Below are 22,194 nucleotides of genomic sequence, written 5' to 3' on the forward strand. Positions count from 1 at the left end.
ATTTCTCAAGTAACGAGAACAAATAAAGCTTTGGCATGATAAAATACTTATTTTTACTAACTATTTGGGCATACATACAGTATGTTAATTGTCCCTCTCGACAGCATTTTACCTCAATTCCCTTCACGGGGAAAAAGTTGCAGTCTTGTGGACCATCACATTTGATTTTTTCCTCATAGTCAGTTAATACATTTAGGTGTAAAGAAAACGGAATGGGTTTACAAGAACCTGTTTGATAACATTGGTATTGCTTTTGGAATGCACGTCATCATGAAACAGAAGAGTAAATCAATATTTTATCTTCGACTTTAGTGGATTATTTCCATTTGCTCACAACGAAAGTGAATGAAAATTTTAAAAATATCATGCAACATTCAGTCGCGGCAGTTTCATTAATCAACGTTGTAAACATTTGTTCTATTGCATTTAGCAATAGATTTATTCAAATCATTTGAATGAATTCGGGAAAGTCACATGCTATATTTTATCGCTTCTCAGTACACTTTAACCCGCATAAATTACTTGCTACATTAAACTTTTCTAGTAAACTTACAACAAATATTGATTAATTATACAAAATAATTTTTTTTAAAACACCAAACAAACAAAATTCAAGTTGAACGCACGTTTTTCTGACCGTACAGCTGTGTATATAAAGAAGATGGGGGAATAAGATGGTGCAACTGCCCATTTGGTTTAGTCGTAAAATACAATTTCAAATTTAGCATTTTTTCAATTAAATATATTTGATTTGTTATTATACAAGTTTACAAAATGGTAATTTCTAACTATATTCAGTTTGAAATATTTCAAAAAGATAAGAAAAAAATAATAAATCTTTAAGTTTTGGTGGTATAAAACCCACAACCTAAAAACCCAAGTTCTATAAAGTTTCCTTATGGCTGGTGCTCTAACCACTGAGCCATTTCATTCACGACAAAGTGTGTTGTTTAAATGCTATATGAGACTATGACCACAAATTTACGGACTTGTATTATATTTCTAAAACGTTCAATTATTGAGCTACAAAATGACATTTTTGAACTGTAGTGGGTCATCTCTCCACATTTTTTTTTAGTAAAATCGGTTTAAAATCCATTAAACCACATTTAGACTGTAAAAAAAAATATTGAGCTCAGACCCACTCTATGAAAGAAAATGCATTGAAGTTATAAATATTACACTATTAGGAGGTTTTGACATTCATACGCCAGTTTAAATCAATATATTGCAAGTATTTAAAATATTTAAAGATTACAACCCGATGTTACGTTAAATATACATTGTTTTTAATTTTTTTTTTTTAAAGTATCAGATTTAATGATATTTTGATTTTGCCGTATCTAATCATTCCTCATATGGGCATTTTACACGCCTTATTCACTCATTCTCTTTAATTTTATTTTTTGCATGTACTAGACAATAGATCTAGGGTTCGCAAATCCCGGCAATATTTTCGGGAAGCTATATTTTATGTAGCTAAGCAGAATTCTACAGTCATCTATGAAGCACATTTTTTGCCTTCGTGTTTCATTTTCTATCGCAAATATAGCATGGATGTATATATACGCTACGGCCGATGTAGCATTGCGTTAAGTGATGACACTTTCTAACCGGTATGTATTTCAATTGCGAGTCGCTACAAACTGGCGCATTTATATAGGCCCGCCTATTTGTTAATGCATGTTGACAAAATGATGCTAACACTTGGATACAAATGTCGAAGAAAGTTCATAATAGACTTGTACTCGCGAGTTAAAAATTATTTGAGAACAAACGGGGCGATGTTTACGTACAAATGTAAATAATGTTATCTGTTAGTGAAAAAATGCCCCCAAACCAAAGAAAATATTCTCTAATACATTTAGCAGGGACGGGCGCATATGAATTGAAGTAACTATTTGTACTTCGCTCATCGAATTGCGTTATTCAGTTCATTGTGAAAATATTCGGCAGAAACTGTTTCGTTAACAAAATTATTATGTCTTACATTACCGTTCACAATGTACCATAAATGTATATGGAATATCGCATGTTTTTTTCTCACAAAAAAGCTAGCGTTTGCTGCAAATTACAGATACACGGGCTGACACGCCGTGAAATCCAAAAGACGTATATGTAAAAAAAAAATCTGAACTAAAAATCTTTGAAACATCGTAAAATGTAGTTTATATACATTTAAAATGGCGACTCGATTTGCACGTGAATTTTACAATCCGACGTCGACCCGATGTTACGTTAAATATACATTGTTTTTAATTTTTTTTTTTTTTAAAGTATCAGATTTAATGATATTTTGATTTTGCCGTATCTAATCATTCCTCATATGGGCATTTTACACGCCTTATTCACTCATTCTCTTTAATTTTATTCTTTGCATGTACTAGACAATAGATCTAGGGTTCGCAAATCCCGGCAATATTTTCGGGAAGCTATATTTTATGTAGCTCAGCAGAATTCTACAGTCATCTATGAAGCACATTTTTTGCCTTCGTGTTTCATTTTCTATCGCAAATATAGCATGGATGTATATATACGCTACGGCCGATGTAGCATTGCGTTAAGTGATGACACTTTCTAACCGGTATGTATTTCAATTGCGAGTCGCTACAAACTGGCGCATTTATATAGGCCCGCCTATTTGTTAATGCATGTTGACAAAATGATGCTAACACTTGGATACAAATGTCGAAGAAAGTTCATAATAGACTTGTACTCGCGAGTTAAAAATTATTTGAGAACAAACGGGGCGATGTTTACGTACAAATGTAAATAATGTTATCTGTTAGTAAAAAATGCCCCCAAACCAAAGAAAATATTCTCTAATACATTTAGCAGGGACGGGCGCATATGAATTGAAGTAACTATTTGTACTTCGCTCATCGAATTGCGTTATTCAGTTCATTGTGAAAATATTCGGCAGAAACTGTTTCGTTAACAAAATTATTATATCTTACATTACCGTTCACAATGTACCATAAATGTATATGGAATATCGCATGTTTTTTTCTCACAAAAAAGCTAGCGTTTGCTGCAAATTACAGATACACGGGCTGACACGCCGTGAAATCCAAAAGACGTATATGTAAAAAAAAAATCTGAACTAAAAATCTTTGAAACATCGTAAAATGTAGTTTATATACATTTAAAATGGCGACTCGATTTGCACGTGAATTTTACAATCCGACGTCGATTAGCGTGTTTGAGAGAAAGTCAGCAGCAAGTAAAGCGTCAACATCTGCAGTAAATATTGTCTGATGAATATCGAGGTGCGTGTATAAAATTAATGTTTCTACAGACTGAGTGAGGTACAAAATAAGGTACATTGTAAATGACAGGTCAGTCGAAAATTAAACACATTTATGTATCGTAAATTTAAAGTTTTTTGTGTGTTTGAAAACACGTGCACACTTGTAGAAGAAACTGTTGATTGGTTGAAGTTCAATAAAATGTAATTTATGTAATATTCATTGTCAGTATCTGTTGTGAATTCTTTGGAATAAGCTACAACAAAAAAATATACTGCTCAACTAAAACTAATGCGTTGAAAATGGCTGAATTTATCGATGAAGCATAATTGCTGAAATATGAAATGGCAAACCAGTTTAAATAGTGTATTTCTGACAATTATCTATATCATAAAAAAAACAAGAAGCAATTATTGTGACTAATTGTGACCAATTATCGTAGTGATATAGTTTATGCAATCCTGATACAGAGTTAAACGTCAAAAATGGCAGTTGGTGCTTAAATTATTAATACCGCGTTAACAGACGGGGTAACGGAAAACACAATTTCATACATTATTTAAATGTATGTACAAAATAATTAGCAGCTTTAATGCTTAAAATATCTGATAAGATTAAAATTAGTTCTCATACTGAAATCGACACGTAGATAAAACATTTTCTGTATATAACACCGCATACATGTACCTAACAGAGTTATCGTTCGTTATCCGCTAGGGTCCCCGTGAGAAATACTCTTCCGGTCAGGACCGTAGCAATAGACCGTGGCTATTTAAAGCCAACGTCTAAAAAGCAGTTCATAATCTTTAACAGATAACATATGTTGGTTTTATCATATTTATTATGTCTATCACTTCCATCATTGATACGATTGATCAATTAAAAATAGAAGAGGACGATATTATGTATCACTATTTATAAACAAGAAATATATGGGTATTAATAAAATTTAAAACGTTATATTTTACACCTTGTAAGTTTACTTTTTAATATTTATGTTTCAGAAAACATGTATACAAATGTCTCGAAAAAAGAGAAGACTCTGGCTTAATAAACCAAATCGCATATCTTTCAAGGCAACTAAAAACAAATATGCATTACTTACTGATTCATGTAACTTGCACTGCAATACACACCTTCTAGTAAAAAGCATCAGTGCACTCCTTCAAAAGTGGTTTCATGGGGTTGTTTTTTAATGTGCACTTTCAGGCATCTTCTCAATACATATTTTTTGTCGCAATGATGGCACGAATACGTCTGATCTGATTTCTCCTTTGTGCAATGTTTCGAATGTTCTTATAAGTTTTTAAAGTTTTTATTGCAAATGGAGCAGTGCTGTGCCTTTTCTTCATGAGAAGACAAATGCCGTTTTAAACCGTAATTGTCTTTGAATTTACGTTCACATATGCTACATTCATTACCCCCACCCTTATGCTTAAACCTTATATGGTTTGACAATGCACATGAAGTGTGGAATGCTCGACCACAATGGGGACAGAGGAGGTTTCTTGGCTCTGTATGGACATTTCTAATATGAAGATTCAAATAATGTCGCGTGGCAAATACTTAGTATTTTGGGCATTGATTTACATTTAAACAGTTCATTTTTGTGATCATTCAGGTGTCTATACAAAGACGATCTGTGTTTTAATGACTTTGAGCAAAATTCGCCTGTAAAGGATTTTTCTTTATGAACTTTCTCTGTATGATCAATTTAAATCTGTCTCCATGTACAAAGCAGTTTTGGACTAATTAAAAACATTTGATCAAAAGATTTATCAATATACACTGTTGAAAGTCTGTACCTACCGTGTGTTGTGCTAACCAAGCTCTATCAGTGGCGTAGCTAGACCAGAAACGAAGTGCATGCTTAAAATGGCAGGGGGTCTGGGGGCCGCCAGGAGGCCCCCCGTGGGTCCAGGGCGAACCCTTGTGGGGGCCAGGGGTCGAAGGCCTCGAAAGCTCATGGATTCTGACGATTTTTAACACTAAAAACCATCGCAGAAATTGAAAGGAATACTCACTATTTAAGCATATTTTTAAGCAGTTCAAATTGTTTGGGGTATAATTTAGGCATAAAATAAAATCACAAAACTTATTAAACGCTAAAAGAAGAAAAAACTTTTGACGTTTGTTTTTGACCCACTTAAAGCTTTTATTCCTAAGTTCATTTTCACCTAGTTTATGGTAAATTAAATCAATATCTCAATAAACCTGTGATATTCTATTGGGGAAATTTAAAATGATGTGTAAAACTAAGTTCAAATGCAAAATAAATCTTTGCTTTATTAGGTAAACGCATTCTGTACTGTTTCTTTAATATGGTACCCTAAGACACCACATTGCGTGTCTATATTTAATTGGTACTTAGGACGTCTTTGTTAAGCATTGATAAATTTGTCGATGACCGGTTGACGGGTTGATGGAATAACCAAGTATGGACCTTAATACTTGAATTCTTTTTTTTTTTTTAAATTTCCTTTATTATTTTAACTGAGTTTCTTCCTTTTTTTCCAAATGATGTGCATGCTCAGGCATATAAGCATACATGGTAGCTACGCCACTGCCTATACATGATAATCTAGAATCCAAGACAATACAAAGAGCTACATTATCAAAATCAAAGTACTGAAGTACTGACGGGAGTTGATTTTATCGATTGTTATTCATTTTAAAATCAATGATATGTTATTTTGCATGGCAGGTAAATTCCTATAAGTATTTGAATTACGCATAATTTTATAATATGAATCCTATAGGAATTTCGTGAAAATCCAATATCAATCATGTTGTGTAATATTCAAAGAATTATTCCATCAAACTACATATTAGTAATCGAAATACTTATGAGAAATTGTATGGATCCAAACAAAATTGAACTCTACTCTCGTTCAACTGTATCCGTTCATCTCCGACAAGCAAGAGAGACTTTATGCTTGTCGGGGATTTACGGAGACAGTCGAGCGTCTGGTTGAACGAGACTATATTGAACTCTGGCGTAGGAATACATAAAATGTACGACTTCAAAAAATATCTAAATTGTTTGTACCATTTAAAATATGACTATTTACAAGGTATCTATAAATGAGTTTCCTTGACTTTTTTAGAACAATGCTGAAGAACTCATTACATCGAATTTATTGATTAGAACTAAATATTGTCAGCGGTGTTGATTTGTGCTTAGGTCCAAACACTGTTTCATTTTCGGTTTGCCTGAGTAACTGCATAGGAGAGTTGATTAAAATCAACTCCAAATAAATGAGCATTAAACATTTTCCATTGATATTATGCACTAATCTCTGCAAGAAAAAGCGATTGTATACACCCCTTGTACAACACGTTGTATACACCCCGTGTACAACATCACTTTTTCGCAAATATTTCTATTTGCGATTGATTTTATTCACAGAAAATTTATGTATTATAATAATCAAACACTGATGGTATGTAATTGTTAATAACAAAACAGTGATGATAAACGGAACTTTTGTGCAGATATTTGATCATTAACGTACGTCAGGGTCAAACTCACCCTGACTGTCGGAATTGTGTTGAGGTGTTTGAGAAAACTAGAACATGTAAAATGGAACAAAACGTGTCTATATATTCCTTAATTCATGCTTTCTTTCGTAAGCATACTCTTTTTGGCAAAATAAGTCCTTTAGTTAATAAATTGGACAAATATCGTACCTTCGACGCCGTTTTCTCGCTTCGGAAGCCTACACCCCGTGTACAATATAGCATACACCCCGCATGTTGTGTTATACGTGGTGTTGTATTTCATGATCACGTAAATATCTTAAAGTACTGAAGTACTGACGGGAGTTGATTTTATCGATTATCATTTATTTTAAAATTAACTTCTCTTGCATGGCAATTAGTTTCTAGTCTGTATTTGAATTACGCACTTTTTTATTATATGAATTCTTACACTTTTCCGACAAGAATTTCGAGAAACCCCATATGAATCATGTTGTGTAATATTTAATGATATAATTCAAACTATGTATTAGAAATCGAAACAATTCTAAAAATCGTATGGATCTAAGCACTATTGATATCGAACTCTAGTCTTGTTCAACCAGACGCTCGACTGTCTCTGTTAATCTCCGACAAGCAAGAGAGCCTCTCTGCTTGTCGGAGATTTACGGAGACAGTCGAGCGTCTGGTTGAACGAGACTTTATTAAACTCTGGCGTAGGAACACATGAGACTACACAAATATCTAAATTGTTCGTATTATATAAAATCTTACTATTTTCAAAGTGTTTATAGATAAGTTTCCTTGAAAAACAATGCTTCAGCATACATTACATCGAATTTTTCTATTATTTTCAAGAACTAAGTCTTGTCAGCGGTGATGATTTGTGCAACTCTGTTTCACTTTCGGTTTGCCAGAGTAACTGCATATGAAAGTTGATTAAAATCAACTCCCAAAAATGCAACAGCTAATTTAAAAAGGTATTTCTGCATGATATTTTATATCGTCTTTTTACTCTCATAATGATTTTAAGCGTCATAAGTAAAAGCGTGCATGGTTTCGATTTCTGGTATGAAGTTATGACGCTTCGCGTTCACGCCGCCAAGTTTCATTCAAATGTTATATGAGCAACAGGTATTTTTTTCGATTTGTTTACTCTCTATCAAAGCTTAAAATTTCATCTTCTTCAACTTCAAAGCCAAATCCTTGCTCCTCGGAGTTTTGAATCTTTTTGTTCGATTGTTGTTACCATGTCTACGCTCATGCCACCAGGAACCCCGCCATTCCGAGTCGAGGCTCATGTTTAAATCATTCGAAATTCAATTAATGATCCTCAAGTTTAATTTCTCCAGAACAATAGTTCATTTTCATTTCTTTGTAGGCCTGAGATAAAAGTCCTCGTCATTCGATAAAAAAATCCAGACCTAAATTCGCAAATCACCCGTGTTTAGATCTACATGTAATTACTGCAGGTTGGAAAGCTGCAACCTGACGTCACCGTATACCTAACACGGGGGGTCGCCAAAAGTAAGGTAGATTATGAAGGAGTTTTTACAACAAATATTTAAAAAATATATGTATCGCATGCAAGACAGCTATAGTCAAACTTTGTGTTGATAAATAATCCGAATGCTCTAAGTATGGTGTTCCGATGGGGCCACTTCGACCTTCGCACTTTTGCCTTTAGGTCGAGGTGCGAGAGTGCGAAGTTGCGAAAGCGAAAGTGCGAAGGTGCGACGGCGAAGGAGCAAAAGTGCGAAGATGCGACGGCGAAGCGCGAAGATGCGAAGGCGAAAGTGAGAAGTGCGAATGCGAAGAAGCAATAATACTATCGCTCCTTCGCCATCACAACTTCGCACTCTCGAATTCGCATATTCGCGCTTTCGCCTTCCCCTGTTTGTAATTGGGGAGCTCTCTGTCGTTTAAAGACAATTTTAGCTGTATAAAAAGACATCTGAGGCAGACGATGAACTTTTTTGAATTTCTTTTCAACAGCCTGCGCAAATCCATAACTTTTTCTAAGGGGGGGGGGGGGGGTCGATGAATAATTATATTTGTCGGGGGGGGGGGGTTCCGAGACATATTATTGAGATTTTATTGTTAAAAATTAATAAAATTAAATTTTCCGGGGAGATGGGATCCGGGCCCTCTCTCCCCCTTTACTGCATGTGTGAAGTTATTAATATTGAATTTTCCGGGGGGGGGGGGGGCGGACCCCCTCTCCCCTGTAGATCCATACATGAGCAAGGAGTGTCGCATATAATGAAATTAGAATGTTTATTGTGTTTGATCCAAGGTAAACAGACAGCTGGTAAGTGACAGGAGTCTGGAAGTGCATATGTATACATTATGGCGGACAATACATTTTATGTGGAGTATATAATGATTAGGAATAGCCAGCACTGGTAAACATATATGTCACACATACACATTAAAATATTTATAAACAATTATAGTAAGCACAATGGCCTAGCGCATGCGTACCAATAATAAAATGGATTAGTCGGAAAACCTTTGCGAGTGCGGTGCCTGCATCAAATTCTATGTAATCGACCGATACTTTCTGAATGCTATCAAATAAGGCGAAGTTGCGAAGGCGAAGGAGCGATAGTAGTATCGCTCCTTCGCTTTCGCATCTTCGCACTTTCGCCATCGCATCTTTGCGCTTCGCTGTCGCATCTTCGCACTTTCGCTCCTTCGCCGTCGCACTCTCGCATCTTCGACCTAAAGGCGAAAGTGAGAATGTCGAAGTGGCCCCATCGGAACACCATATCTAAGCGTCTAGTAGTTTCAAACACCTCGAAACTATTTGGCAGATCTCAAATTCACGGTAATCGAGTCGTCAGAATATATATGATTTGTAAAATAGAACCATTTTTAACAAGACCTTGGACTTTCAGTAGGACGTAGCTATCTATTTCTTGCGTCAAAATAAGTTAAAAATGATGCAGTTTCAAGCGAAATATGCACCGATTGCGTAGTTTTCGCTCAAAAACCAGGCAAATCGTGTTGATTTCAAAGAGCCATGACTGAGTGGTCGGCAATGAAAAAGACAGGCCTACGTCACATTGCTGTTTGACAACTACCCAAAGTCCAAGCTCTTGTTGATATGGTTCTTTCGGCTACAGACGGATGAAACAGTAGGGAAAAAAGATAAACTACATGTACACGCTATTTGCGTCAGTTTTGATTGAAGGGGAAAATAAATGTGTTTGATTACATGTAAATGTCACCTTTAGACTGTAAATAACAATGCTCAATTCGATCACGTAACAAAGATATAAATTTGAAACAATGATAAATATTTATTTTCTTGCTAGGAAAGTAGTACCTTAATGTTAAATATCAATCGATCTCGTGATATCGGCCGCTAATTTAAAACTACTATACAGAAATGGGTGGGGGGTGTGTACACCTTCATAATTGTTATAGTTTCATAATGGAAAGGATATAATTTAAAGTAAAGCATGAAATGGTCCTTTATAGGAGTACAGACATCAGAAAACACAATCAAGTGAGCATGTGTATAGACTTGTTTTCCCTAGGCCTGAGGTCTATTTTTAGTTTGTATGAGTAGAATCCTATTCATTCAAAGGTACGGGTATCGTGAATGACAAAAGTATTACAATCATAATACATGAATATACTTAAAATCAACAATTGTTTAGCATATACAAAATCGTGTACAAAATTCATCAATATTCATGATAATGCATTACTTTCCTAGCTTAAAAAAATAAATTAAAATTCTTTATCTGTGTTACGAAATTGAACTAACCATTGTAATTTAAGAATAGAAGAGACTTTTAGATCTATAGGAAACAAAAACATGTTTTTTCACCATCGTTCAAAATTAAACCAAAATAAACAGTTTATAGCTGAAAAATTATTAAGAAAAATAAGTAATCGGGGCATTTTCTGTGTAGATATAATGGTTAAGGAGAGTCGATTCTCCAAAAACAGAACGTGATGAGGAAGTAGCAAGATAAAATCGAATGTACTTTATCGAGGCCAGGAGCCCGTTTTACCAACATTTCCTAAGGGGGTTAGGGTTAGGGTTAGATTTCCCAAGATAGAACTTAAGATATACCTAAATTATAACTGAGGGAGTTCCTAAGATTTTTCATATCTGTTTCACAAAACGTTCTTAGCGCTGAGTTATCTTTAGATACTCGGTTGGCCACGCTCATAACAGTCATTTCCTATCGTGTGAATTCTTTTCAATATGTTAGAATTGTATAACTATGTAAGTGAATGTAAAAGTATACATTCCCTTATTTACATAAAAACTTCTTAGAAAAGTAAAGTACGTAAGTAAGTACGTAAAGTATGTAAATAGTGTGTACATAGTGTACATGTACTGAAACAAGAGAGAGAGAGAGAGAGAGAGAGAGAGAGAGAGAGAGAGAGAGAGAGAGAGAGAGAGAGAGAGAGAGAGAGAGAACCAACCATCCTCGCTAGCCAAGCGTTTTCGGTGAAATCACTATAAATGCAGTAGACAAGATGGTAACCATAACACCACCGAAGAAGGAAATTCTTACTCAGAAGCAAATTAAAGGTTGGGGAGGGGTGGGGGGGGGGGGGGGGCTATGCTCATCCAAAATTTATTGACAAGAGAAAAAAAAGACATTGAACCCATTTATCCCATTTTTGTCAATCCTTTAAATCCTAATACGTGGAGGGAGGGGTATCGCGATGCATTTTAAATTTATTTTTCCGGGGGAAAAAGCACTTACTGGTGAAACAAGATCGGGGGATATGATGATAGCGCAAATGCCTATTGGTCTAATCGTATTTTTTAATACAATTTTTAAAAATGTTTGTTTGTTTGGGGGTTTTTTTTTTAATCAATTTGGTAATTTTATAATAGAAGTTTGCAAAAGCACAATTTCTAACTATAGTTACATGTAGTTCTGAGTATTTTTACAAACGATAAGAAAAAAAATATTACCTCAAGTGTTGGAGATATCGAATCCACAACCTATAAAAAGCCTACCTCTGTATAAGACTATCTAAGGTCTGGCCGGTGCTTTGCTACCGGTCTGAAAAAAAAAATCGGGAGGACGTCTCAGGTCTCAAGCTCTTATTTTCAGACCGGGAGCTAGACCTGCAGCTAGCCGGTGCTCTAACCCCCTGATGATACGTGCCTGTTATAGTGTTGTCCATGTTTGCAAAAGGGGGGGGGGGGGCGCTAGACCCCGATACATTGATGATTGATTTTATTTATTTTCATTTTACTATGTGGTAATATTTTGGGGGTTTTTTTTGTTTTCTCTCTAATTTTTTTTTAACTTAACATAATCCCTCCCTCCCCTCCCCACCCCGATTAGGATTTCATGGTTTGCAACCCCCCCCCCCCTTTTGTCAGTTATTTTTTGGATGAGTCTGTCTTTCATAAACGCTGCTACATGCCTGTTTCCGTTGTTTGTTGGGGGTTTTCGCCGATTAAACCGGAGAACTTCTAATTGAAAACGCGTTCTGGTTCTTTAAATTATCGAGCTTGGAGTGTTTCCTACAGGAAAATGGAGGAAGACAACGAAGAAAGACTCAGAGAAGCAGCATGTATAGGCGATATAGAATCCATAAAAACTTTGATTGAATCAATAGCTGTTAATGTTAACAGTCAAAATAAAGTCAATGGGTGGTAAGAGAGCTTGTAGGTTATACAACTATAGATGTCGATTTTTTCCTGTCAGCTTTTGTAAGTTCTCTGTATTCTTGGTTTCCTTTACAGGACAGCTTTGCATTGGGCAGCCAAGAGAAATCACAGCAGTGTAGTCTCATATCTACTTCTACATGGAGCTGATAAGTGCATCAAAACCAACACAGGAGAAACAGCAAGTCAGCTGACCTCTTACACCGATATCAAGAACATGCTGGGAGGTCAGAGACTTTAAAAACCTTGCTCATTGTATTATGGCTTCCGCTGTTATCTACTATTGTCTGTCCCAAGTTATTGCTTCCATATTTTTTTTCAAGATTTTTTATAAAAATACACATACCTGTGAAAGAAATACAGTTGAAATTGATAAAAGGGAATATATTGAAGATATCTTCATTGAACAATGATCATTTTTCACTGATAAAAGTTCACAGGAACGAAAACAAATTTCCTGCGGAGATTTATAATGGGAAATGTTTACATCTTTTCTCCATTTGAAAATACTCAGGATACCTCGCACAATTTTTCAACGTTATCATCTGGGCTTATTTATGGCTGATGCAATGCAAAATCTCCGTAGACTTTCTATTTTTGAATGTGTATTGAAACCTGAAGCGTTAGAGGGGGCGTTTTAAAACAGATAATCTGGACATTTTTCATATTAGTGGATGAACGTAGTTTGAGCACAAAGGTATTTATGATTATCGAAATATCAAGCAAAAAGTGGTGGAAGCAAAAACTCGGCACAGAGTATAGATCTAGTATATTATCTTAAGTTTACAACATGGACATGCATCTTTTTCAGGTGCAAATACTGAGACAAAGCAGACAGAACTCCCAATAAAACCTAACTACTTAGCAAATCCTACTTTTCCTTATACACAGCCCGTTGTCCAGAAATCCATGGAGTCCAGCAGGGAACCTCCCACCAGCTACCAAGAACATCAGTGTTCCAGTAATGAAGGTATTTTAACAGCTGATCAGTTTCTTTTTTCTACAATTCTACAATTTAGTGATTTATTTGGTATTTGCTGAATTTGGTTTATTGTAAATATTAGGTGATAGCTTTTTTAAAAGAAATTGCACCGTTTTGTGTACAGTACTGGTTTTCAATGTCTTGAGAGGCATAAAAGAGAAGACAACTATTATTAAAATCCCAGATTGTCACTGCCAATGTTTGTGTTAGTGGTTGGGGGGGGGGTCCATTTTTCATTGATTAATTGTCAAGAGCACCATCATTTAGCTAATATAAACTCGATGAGAGACTTTACCCGGTGTCTTTTTTTTCCACGAACCTTCACCATTTGATGATTGTAAAACACAAACAAAGGGAAACAAGTGTTCTTTGTTGCATCAGCTGTTGCTTTGTAATAACATGTGTACTGCTAACAATCGTTACTGTAGATTTCTAAACACAAAGAATTAAATACCCAGGTAAAATACTGTAAATTCCTAATTAAATGCGAGGAATTAATATCCGGGTAAAATCGAGAGAAGCCCGTCTCGCAAATTTTAAAATCTTGCTTTTAATTTTTGGAAATATGTAAACTACATGTAACTATGAAAAAATTTCAGCATTCACGACCAAAATTTAGTGCTCACAATTTTATATTCCGAGGATTTGCCACAAAATTAAAGTGTTATTTTAATTAATATCACAAATCCAATATAGCAATCTCAATATTTTCCTTATTTCAATTATGTTGACAATATCATTACATTGTATAAATAAGTATTTTATGGGTTTTTTTGTCAGAGCTTGTGATCAAAGTACGAGTGGCGAACAGTGAGGAAAGAGACTTCATAGAAGTGGAGATTGACAAAGAATGTTTGTCTTTTGAAAAACTTTTAACAGTTTGTTGTCAAGAGCTTGGATTACAGAAAGGACAGGTCTTTAAAGTTAGAAAACTACCCAATACAATTATACGCAAGGACAAGGATGTCAGGAGACTGGTGGACTTTCAGGAAGTGGAAATTGTGTTAAAAAATAATTCAGAAACTTCTAGACAGGGCCAGTATGGAATGTCTATGGCTCAATTAAATAAAATTCTGTATTAATAAGTTTATATATTTTAATTCCTGAAAATCCAGTTTCTTCTTCATTGTCAGTTTCTTTTCGTTTTTTCCTAGCATTTGGCTTTCATTCAAGTCATATTGACCTTACATACATGTATATGTACCAGTGATTGAGCACTTTAACTCTACTGCAGAGCTATTCACAGCAATATTCGTTGTTCATTGTCCATAAAGCCTATAATACTTGAATAAATCCTTAAAACTTTGGTGACTGGTCAACCTTTAGTATACACAACTAAAACTTGTATGGGTTTTTTCATTTACTAATATGACAAAAAAGTATTGCACAAAATCTTAAAACAAGTTACATGTATATAATTGTCAACTGAATTTTTTCTTCTTCTCAATGAGCCATTTCTGTAGTAATGCACTGCCTTGGATCAATATCACTGGCATTAGATATCAATGGTTGAAAGGAAACCAGAACTTAATCTTCCAAAGAATGTCTTTTTTGATGTTATTTCCTTTGTCACTTCTTGAGGAGTTTCTGGCTCTTGCGCGGTGGTTCCCAGCGAAGGCAGGAAGAGTCGACAGTCAATACTGGACGTTTGTACTGTGCACTCTTTATATGTTCTTCTACAAGCTTCGGCGTGACACAGATGACGTGCTGGCCCTTCCAATACTTGATCATGTTGAGAGATTGTAGAGTACTGATTATGTCGTTCTGGGTAATGCTGGTCATCTCACTGTTAAATTTGATCACAATTAAAAAAGTCAACGAACATACAAAAAAAAATTAGAACAAAAACATCAGACATAGTAAAGATAACCAACTCTTTCAAAACTAACTGCCACATATTTTTTGTTCATTTCAATATATATTACATGTACTATAAAACATTTATCCCCAGCAAGTCTTGCTAATCAAAAGAAAGATGCATTTACATGCAAAATTTTAATTCACTTTTCATCAATGACAAACCTCAGATCTCTGATGGATAATGTTCCTCTAAAATCTCGGAGGATTTCTAATAGAACCCAGGACCAGTAACTCCTGTAGCTGAGCTTGCCCAAATCTGATAGAGGTTTCTCTGGTGAGCCTACAGTGCCCTCCAGTTTGGACAACTCATAACCTAGAACAACAAAAATGGTTTATCTTTAATTTCAGTTTGTTTTTAAATTTAAAAAAAAAAAAACAACACCCAGAATTTGTTATATTTTTAACCGGGTTTTCCAACAGAAAAATCCGGTTATTAAAATGGTGAAAATGGCGGGCGGGTGGGTGGATGGCGGGCGGGCGGGCGGCTGCTCATTGTACGGATAACTCCTCCTACAGTTCTCAAGATAGGAAGTTGTTCTTTTGCAGATCAATTGTACATATATCAGAGGTGTGCATATTGCTAGGATTTTGATTTCCGATAATTTATCGAAAAAATACCAGCTTTTAAACTTAGTCATTTTTTGGCAATATATTGCATATAGGGTACCCTCATTGTACGGATAACTCCTCCTACAGTTCTCAAGATAGGAAGTTGTTCTTTTGCAGATCAATTGTACATATATCAGAGGTGTGCATATTGCTAGGATTTTGATTTCCGATAATTTATGAAAAAAATACTAGCTTTTGAACTTAGTCATTTTTTGGCAAAATGTTGCATATACATGTAGGGTACTCCATTTCACTGGATAAGGGTTGACATGGATTATGGATACAGTTTACATAAAAGAAAACCCGGTTTGCTGTCACATTGACAGCTTTTCACTTGTTCTTTTTTTATTTCAACTACAATTTTTACTTACTGAAAGCAATTAAAAACTTTCCATATCCTTTCCTTTGGAATGGTGGCAGTGTCATAATACAGGCAACGTTATTTCCATCTGGAGATTCTTTCTCCTAAAACAAGAATAACATTTCTTTAAAATTATGTGCATTATTTTAAAATTTACTTTATTAATGGAACAATTTTTTGTTCACAATATTATTATTCTATCTTACATACTCAATTTTACACAAGCTAATTGTTTAGAATTATCTCTTTTCACCCCCAATTGTTTTGGATTATCTCTTTTCACCCCCTTTAACCTTACAGTTTGTCAGAATTCCTGTAAATGTCAGAGCTACATCAAACTAATATCTCTCCTATAAGCTTCAGAAGAAATAACTATCACTATTTCTGCAGTACATTAAGTAGTTTATACTGTTTCCCAATGTTACCTTGGAGAAGTAGCCCACAAGATGGCAGCCCTGCCTGTCTACTTCTGTTAGTATATAAAACATGAAGGGTTCCACATCAAAGTATAGAGTCTTGTGATCCAAAAACAACTTTGCCAGTAAACACAGATTCTGACAGTAGATCTGAATCAATAAAATACAGAACTTCAGTCAATGATTTTGCTTAATAATTGTTTAAGTTGAATTTATGTAGCTACATAATAAGAAATCAAGAAACGATAATTAGCAGTTGTTGCTCATCACCTTGGCATCTTTTCCATCAACCTCAAACAAAGAAATAGTTCCTTTCCTGTAGATTTCTTTTCCAGGTGGGTGGCGATAAATGCACTGGCTCTGTACGAGGTTAAAAATGACCAATGCTAATTACAGATCTCATCCAATAATTTCTCGATGTCATTTTTTCATTAAGTAGTAAAAAGATAACCTTTTTTTAAATGAGAAAGTGTGAAAAATGGCTGGTATACATGTGTATAATTGCTTCTAATGAATTACAAGTGCAAAGGTAAAGAAAGATGTGTTAAGTAAATCATATTGCCAACCATATAGAGTTTTATAATAAATATAAGCTCTTTGTGGAAAATTGCGGCAAAACGGAATAATGTTTCCAAAATGGGGTAAAAATACATTTAGAATGTAAAGTTTAAGCCAGAAAGGTAAAGAACATGTCACTAAATGCTACATATATATCAGATTAGGTAATATAAAATCCAGTAGGCCATATTGAATACAGACATACCTGATGATAGCGGTAAGAGCGTTCCAATCTCATGTATTTCAGACAAAATTCACAGATCCACAGTTTGGACTGTTTACCATAATCCTCTGGGTAGGGGGAGAAATACCAGGCATCAATCTCATACCTCCCGATCTGTATCTTATCAATGTACTTGACTTTTGTGATCTGGAAAGGTTATTTGGTGCACAAAATCTTGAAAATGTAAATTATCAGGTGCATGTTTACAATCATAATTTAATATTCATTTTGACCTTCATGTAAGGAGAAGGCTAAAATAGGCTGTGCCTGCTGTCTAATCCCATTCAATATCCATGCATATTGAATGAAATATTTTTGAAACAAGAGGCCCAGGGGCCACATCGCTCACCTGAGCAACAATTGCCTTAATTCTGATCAAATTAGCATTACAGTATCAAAATATCTTGACAACTGAGTACAGTAGATCTTGCTATCCACCTCTTATTTTTTGGTAAATACCAAGCCCCTTTTGTTGTTGTACCTGTAAGAAGATTTTTCTCTATTCCTATAAACCCCCCCCCCCTCCCCATTTCGTGGCCCCACTATTCTCTAGGGAATCATGGTGTCATCAAACTTAAATCTACCTTTAATCTCATAACCTGTGCTTTCACACTAAGTACTGAGTTTTGGACCGAAAACTTTCCCAGAATATTTTTAAAGATTGTAAAACTTGATCCCCCAATTGTGGCCTCACCCTACCCCCGGGAACCATGATTTGAACAAACTTGAATCAACACTTCCTGAGGATGCTTCCATTTTAATTTGAGTTTTTCTGGTTTAATAGTTTTTGAGAAGAAAATTTATAAAGATTTTCTCTATATATTCCTATGTAAAACTTGATCCCCCAATTGTGGCCCCACCCTACCCCCAGGGACCATGATTTAAACAAACTTGAATCTACACTACCTGATGATGCCTCCACTCAAAGTTGAGCTTTCCTGGCCTAATAGTTTTTGAGAATAATTTTTTTAAAGATTTTCTCTATATATTCCTATGTAAAACTTGATCCCCCAATTGTGGCCCCACCCTACCCCCGGGGACCATGATTTGAACAAACTTGAATCTACACTACCTGATGATGCCTCCACTCAAAGTTGAGCTTTCCTGGCCTAATAGTTTTTGAGAATAAGATTTTTAAAGATTTTCTCTATATATTCCTATGTAAAACTTGATCCCCCAATTGTGGCCCCACCCTACCCCCAGGGACCATGATTTGAACAAACTTGAATCTACACTACCTGATGATGCCTCCACACAAGTTTAAGCTTTTCTGGCCTAATAGTTTTTGAGAAGAAGATTTTTGAAAAATACCAAAAAAATTTCAATAATTCTCAATTATCTCCCCTTAAAAAAGGGCGCGGCCCTTCATTTGAACAAACTTGAATCCCCTTCACCTAGTGGTGCTTTGTGCCAAATTTGGTTGAAATCTGCCCAGTGGTTCTTGAGAAGAAGATGAAAATGTGAAAAGTTTACAACGACGACAGACAACGGACAAATTGTGATCAGAAAAGCTCACTTGAGCCTTTGGCTCAGGTGAGCTAATAAAAGAATTACAATCATTACTGATTTGATTGATTGAGAAGAAAATGAATAATACCGCTTCATGCTCTTTTTCCAGGGCAGCTGTTGTTGGATCCATTTCTGCATAAGTCTGTAAGAAAGAAATGTGTTTTCTTTAAAGTTAGCACACTGCTTTAAGAAACAGGAGTAGGGTAATTCCCATTCCTCAAGAAAGGACCCACAAAAAATGAAAAGTTTGGTCAGGATTTTTGTGAAAGTTCATTTTTCTATTTTTAATGTTTATAATGCTTTAGAAATACATATCTAATGATGAATCGAAATATGAGTGTCAGTCATACAATTATAAGCAAGATACAGAGCTCACAATTCTTTGTCGTGTAATTAAGACTAGCGCCCTGTTTTTGTTTACAGTACATTGGTTAGATATACCAGTAAAAGTTATTTTTCAAACTGATATCTCTCTGTCCTAATTCGTTTTAAGCATAAACAAATAATTCCTAGCATTTATCACATTCATTTTGGGTCTAAAACTTAAATTTTCACTTCAACAAAGCTTCGTTTACATGACAAAGAATTGTGAGCTCTTTATCTCACTTATAACATGACGACTGAAACTCTTTTGGTTGCCTCTTACAAACGCCTTACTGAAGCATTGTAAACATTGAAATCAGAAAAATAATTTTTTACCAAAAATTGTGACCATGCCCCTTTAACATATATCTGTTTAATATCACAACAAAAAAGAAAAGACCTCAGGGTCAATAAAAATACACATATGTGTGTATTTTATCAATCAATTCTGACCAATATACAGATTTTAAAGGATTCAGTAAATCCAATTTGATAAAGGTATGATGCATCTTTAAAAATAACTGTACAACTACAAACCTTCTGTACATGGTTAATCTCATCATGTTTACGTTTTTGATTGCGTGTGATTTTGCGATCTGTTCCATCACTCAAGTCTGTCATCATGATTGACATGTCTTTGATTTTGCAGTGAGGGTCCTCCAACTTGTTGCTCAAATCCAACCTTTCAATCTCCACCCACTCATCCAAACGGCGGTTAACTGTCAACAGAATAATTCTTTTAATCCATTACTGCAAGGCTATGTGCAAGTTTATATATCAAAAAATGATTCTGCAGGATGAAAGGATTTTAAACTTTAGAATCAATGTAACATTGCTTACATGAAAATTAGCAAATGCAGATTGAATTTCATAAAAAGACTACCGGTATAATCAACTGCATGCACAATAGTGAAATAAGTGAATATTTATGATTTTGTTAACAGTCTCTCATACTTACATCCCTCGTAGTGTACATAGTACTCGTGCTTTCCACTACCATGATCGCTACCTCTGCTCTGTATGATCTCTGCTGCATCTGAGAACAGAATATCAAACTTAATTTTTAAAATATCATACCAAGAGCAGAAATTCAAACTCCAAAGAATTTAGAGTTATTTGACATTCACTTTAAGTGCAAAATCAAAGTATCATTAACATTCAAAATGATGAATTTTGAATCTCTTCCAAAACAAACAAGAAATTTGTTTTGACTATAGACCAAATAATTGGTAATAGTGAGCACAGCATTAAATGTTTATAAATCTAAACTTGGGGAAATTCCAAACTGAGGCTTTACATACCAGGTCTTCTATATAAAAACAAGAGGCCCTGGGGCCACATTGCTCATCTGAGTAACAAAAGCCATCACTAATCAGAAAAGATTTGACCATCTTTATAGTATCAAATACAAAATATCTACACAATTCTTAATTACCTCCCCTTTAAAAGGGACCTGGATTAACTTGAAAGCCCTTTCCCTAGGGATGATTTGTGCGAAATTTTGTTGAAATTGCCCAGTAGTTTTGGAGATGAAGATGAAAAGTGTACGAAAACAATGCCAAAGACAACCTCAGAAATGATTACTTGAGCCTTCAGTCTCAGGTGAGATATAAAACTGATAGCATCACATAATTCTTATTAAGCTATTTTAATTGTCCTCTATCAAAAATGGCTTTGGACATGGTATCTTCCAAGTATTTAACTGAAAAATCATAGAACTCTTTTATACTCTTCTTCATTTTTTTATTAAAATTGTGTCAACAAAACAATGAGATATAATATATCATAAAAAACAAGGGAATCCTCTGATTTTAGATCATCATTGATGAAATGTATTGGACTATACACTACAAAATCAATTCAAGGTTGTTGGTTTTTTTTACAGACAAAGACACAAGAAAATATTAACATATTGATTGAAATTCTACTTCCCAGATACTATGGTGTCTGTGTTTTACATTTTTAGTTAAAAATCAAAATAAGAGACAGACTATACTGGCGTGCGACCAGTTCTCATCAAGTAACATTTCTTACCAGTGCATTGTTACATCATTTTATCAACACATAAAATTATTATGGAAAATGACGTAACAATGCACTGGCAAGAACTGGTCACATACCAGAAGGTATAGTTTGTTTTCTATGTTTATTTATTTATGTTTATTTCTATAAATTACTCTTTATTTTAAGAGCCTTGTTTTTTTTAGCACTAGAGCTTTCTCGTCTTTAAATATGAACTGTACAGTACAGTTCATATTTAAAGACGATGAAGCCCCTCAAAATGGAAAAAGATTATGACGTGCTCGGGAAATATAGAGCTGTTTCCAATAAATTGAAAAAGTAAGTCCCTGCATCAGAGTACAGTCTGTACTCTGATGCAGGGACGTATATACATTGTGTACTTAGTATATATGTCCCTGTCTGATGCCAATTACCATAATGGCAAATTCTCTAGCTTTTGAAATGTTGTATGGTATAATGGTTTTCAATGAAAATGCTATGCTATATATTTTTACTGCACCTGCCCAAAGAGTAGCACCGGACACATAATAAATAGTATCATAGTAGTACATATATCAATCTAAGACATTTCATTAGCAAATTAGACTTGGTTACACGAAGTGAAACTCCAAAAATCCGATAGCGTCTGTTGACTTACGCCATGTTCCGTCTGGACGTCTCACAAGGTAATGCTCTCCGATCACGGGCATAGAGCCGGAGGATTTTGAATCCTTCTTGTCTTTTTCTTTCTGGTTGTCAGATAATGTATTGCCATCTCCTCCTTTGTCACTTTGGTTGGCGTATTTTGATTCATTTTCTGTATTTTCCATTGAATTTTTAGCAACTTCTGCCATTTTCTTTATCTTGAAGTGCTTAACAATTCAACCTCATTTTCACCCATACACAAACGCTTGTCCGACGACAACAC

General features: G+C 34.9%; 2 protein-coding genes across 2 annotated transcripts; one reads left to right on the forward strand and one right to left on the reverse strand.

The window, feature by feature from the left end:
- The first annotated feature begins 12,205 nt into the window (after positions 1-12,205).
- On the forward strand, positions 12,206-14,672 carry LOC105335631 (ankyrin repeat domain-containing protein 40). Its single transcript, XM_011439608.4, has 4 exons — positions 12,206-12,372; positions 12,463-12,611; positions 13,196-13,354; positions 14,147-14,672. The coding sequence occupies exons 1-4, from the start codon at positions 12,251-12,253 to the stop codon at positions 14,446-14,448; spliced, it is 732 nt and encodes a 243-aa protein (XP_011437910.2). The 5' UTR covers positions 12,206-12,250; the 3' UTR covers positions 14,449-14,672.
- A 38-nt stretch (positions 14,673-14,710) lies between these two features.
- Positions 14,711-22,177, reverse strand: LOC105333144 (histone acetyltransferase KAT8). Its single transcript, XM_011435975.4, has 10 exons — positions 21,925-22,177; positions 20,224-20,301; positions 19,803-19,984; positions 18,991-19,044; positions 17,376-17,540; positions 16,883-16,972; positions 16,622-16,762; positions 16,207-16,300; positions 15,389-15,539; positions 14,711-15,152 (listed from the first exon to the last, which is right to left on the reverse strand). The coding sequence occupies exons 1-10, from the start codon at positions 22,118-22,120 to the stop codon at positions 14,936-14,938; spliced, it is 1,368 nt and encodes a 455-aa protein (XP_011434277.3). The 5' UTR covers positions 22,121-22,177; the 3' UTR covers positions 14,711-14,935.
- Between the last annotated feature and the right edge of the window lie 17 nt (positions 22,178-22,194).

The sequence above is a fragment of the Magallana gigas genome, chromosome 7, assembly GCF_963853765.1.
Source record: "Magallana gigas chromosome 7, xbMagGiga1.1, whole genome shotgun sequence".
Classification (NCBI taxonomy): Eukaryota; Metazoa; Mollusca; class Bivalvia; order Ostreida; family Ostreidae; genus Magallana; species Magallana gigas.

What these genes read in the sequence shown, in the direction of transcription:
- LOC105333144 (XM_011435975.4), bottom strand. Translation starts at nt 22,120, where the DNA reads ATGGCAGAAGTTGCTAAAAATTCAATGGAAAATACAGAAAATGAATCA. An exon ending in TGGAAAAAGAGCATGAAGCG is followed by an intron (nt 17,541 to 18,990) that starts GTATTATTCATT and finishes TAACCTTTCCAG; the next exon opens with ATCACAAAAGTCAAGTACAT. An exon ending in AAAGTTTTTAATTGCTTTCA is followed by an intron (nt 15,540 to 16,206) that starts GTAAGTAAAAAT and finishes TTGTTGTTCTAG; the next exon opens with GTTATGAGTTGTCCAAACTG.
- LOC105335631 (XM_011439608.4), top strand. Translation starts at nt 12,251, where the DNA reads ATGGAGGAAGACAACGAAGAAAGACTCAGAGAAGCAGCATGTATAGGC. An exon ending in TATCAAGAACATGCTGGGAG is followed by an intron (nt 12,612 to 13,195) that starts GTCAGAGACTTT and finishes CATCTTTTTCAG; the next exon opens with GTGCAAATACTGAGACAAAG. An exon ending in TCAGTGTTCCAGTAATGAAG is followed by an intron (nt 13,355 to 14,146) that starts GTATTTTAACAG and finishes TTTTTTTGTCAG; the next exon opens with AGCTTGTGATCAAAGTACGA.